The sequence below is a fragment of the Onychomys torridus genome, chromosome X (assembly GCF_903995425.1).
Source record: "Onychomys torridus chromosome X, mOncTor1.1, whole genome shotgun sequence".
Taxonomy (NCBI): Eukaryota; Metazoa; Chordata; class Mammalia; order Rodentia; family Cricetidae; genus Onychomys; species Onychomys torridus.
This window is the reverse complement of record NC_050466.1, coordinates 68,329,854-68,331,586: the sequence shown is the minus strand read 5'-3', so window position 1 is coordinate 68,331,586 and position 1,733 is coordinate 68,329,854. Positions and strand designations below refer to the sequence as shown.

Genomic DNA, 1,733 nt, shown 5'->3' with positions numbered 1-1,733 from the left:
TTAATCCAGATATAGAAACTCAATGATTGATCAGAGAAAGCATGGGTCATCCATACAATGAGAAACTAGTCAGTATGGACGTTGACAATCTTCTCACACCGGCTGTAGCATTGACAGACTTTGAAAATCTGACATTAGTTAGCTGATGTGGTGGTTCCTGCCTCTAATACCAACAGTTGAAAAGGAGAGGGATCAGGATTGCTTCTAGCTGAAGGTTGGCCTAGGATACAGAGCCATACAGTGTCACAAAAAAATGAACAGTTAAATGTGCTGAGTCAAAAATAACACAGCTTGAATGTATGACCACCCTTCTATCTTTAAGGTTGGTATATAACTTCATGATATGGATATGCAAAAATTATCCACTGTTGTGCTTCAGTTGTCATCCTATTTTCAGTATGATAGTTCATGCTATGATGGCAATCTAGATGGTTAAATATTTGGGGCCAAACTTCATTGTGAGTCTATAAACAGTGGTACAAGAAAAATCTTAGGTGGTGTTTGAATGACCAACCTGCTGGTAAATGTTGTCACAGAGCCAGTCCCTCTGAGTTTGATCAGAACACAGTCCTTGCAAGAGATTTCCTGGTCAAAGTCCTACCTGCTCAACATAACCCTTCTCTCCTGGTACTTCCCCAACAGGGGACAATTTCCCAGGCCTGAAGAGTCTATCCTCATGATGTCCTATGTTTCTTTGCAGTTTCCAGGTGTTCTGTGTCACCGTTAAAATGGTCAGAAAGCATGCCAGCCGACAGCTAGGAGGCTTTGCTGCCGCCATCCTAGCATGGATCCTTTGTAGCACCTCTTTGGCCCTGCCTCATTGGCGAATGTGGTCTTTTCAAGAGCCCATGGATTCCAAGCCCAGAATGACTTTAGTGGGGATGTGGATGACCTGCATTCACCACCAGGAAAATCTTTCCAACATTTTCAGAGTGTGTTACCCATATACCTACCAGGATACCTTCATTCCTTTGGATATTCGAGTTGCTCAACACCTGTTACTTGTCTCCAGCTTTCTTGGCATGGCTGCGACAGTTTCCATCATTGTTGCTCTTTGGAAAATTTACTCAGGGAAAATCCAGAAGAAAGCCCCCTACAATCCATTCTTCTTTTCAGGGGTTCTGAACATCATTGCTGGCAGCTTTGTCTTCCTTTCCGTCTTGTACAACTATTTAGCCATCATTCACAAGGACAGGATTGCCTTCCCCCCATATTTCTACACACCATCCTTCCCAGATACCCAGAGAGTTGGCTCTGCACTGATAATGGCAACCCTTTCTTCTTTCTTATATATAGTGGGTGGCACAATTTACCTTACTTTCACTTTCCCCCGGCGTTACCATATATATTCTAACATTTAAATGTAAATTTCCAACTTACACAGACTTGAAAATCCAAAATTACAAGAAATAATCACAAGTATTCTTCAGATATCTACCTAAAATTTCCAGATTCAGAACATGCCAAAGGTAGACAAGTGGCCTCCATTTCCTGTTTTGGTTGCTTTGGCTTTTGGATTTTCATCAAATAAAATCTTGCTTACTTAGTCTTATGAATTCTGGGTTTTAATTACTGTTGCTGAAAGTAATCAAGGAACATAGTAGATATGAAAATGAGTGTCAAAATATATTGACCCTTTACATCATCCTCTAAATCCATAAAAACTAAAGAAGTCCCATTTCCTATCGTCAAGGATCAAGATGTCAGGAACCAAACATGAATCAGGGAACAAG

At 40.9% G+C, this 1,733-nt stretch overlaps 1 protein-coding gene across 1 annotated transcript; it reads left to right on the top strand.

The window, feature by feature from the left end:
• The first annotated feature begins 728 nt into the window (after nt 1-728).
• LOC118574661 (claudin-34-like) lies at nt 729-1,361 on the top strand. The gene has a single exon (XM_036175591.1). It carries the CDS (start codon nt 729-731, stop codon nt 1,359-1,361), a length of 633 nt encoding a protein of 210 aa, XP_036031484.1.
• Nucleotides 1,362-1,733: the final 372 nt, after the last annotated feature.

Bases quoted from the DNA above. Each gene is read 5' to 3' on its own strand.
- LOC118574661 (XM_036175591.1), top strand. From the start codon at position 729: ATGGTCAGAAAGCATGCCAGCCGACAGCTAGGAGGCTTTGCTGCCGCC.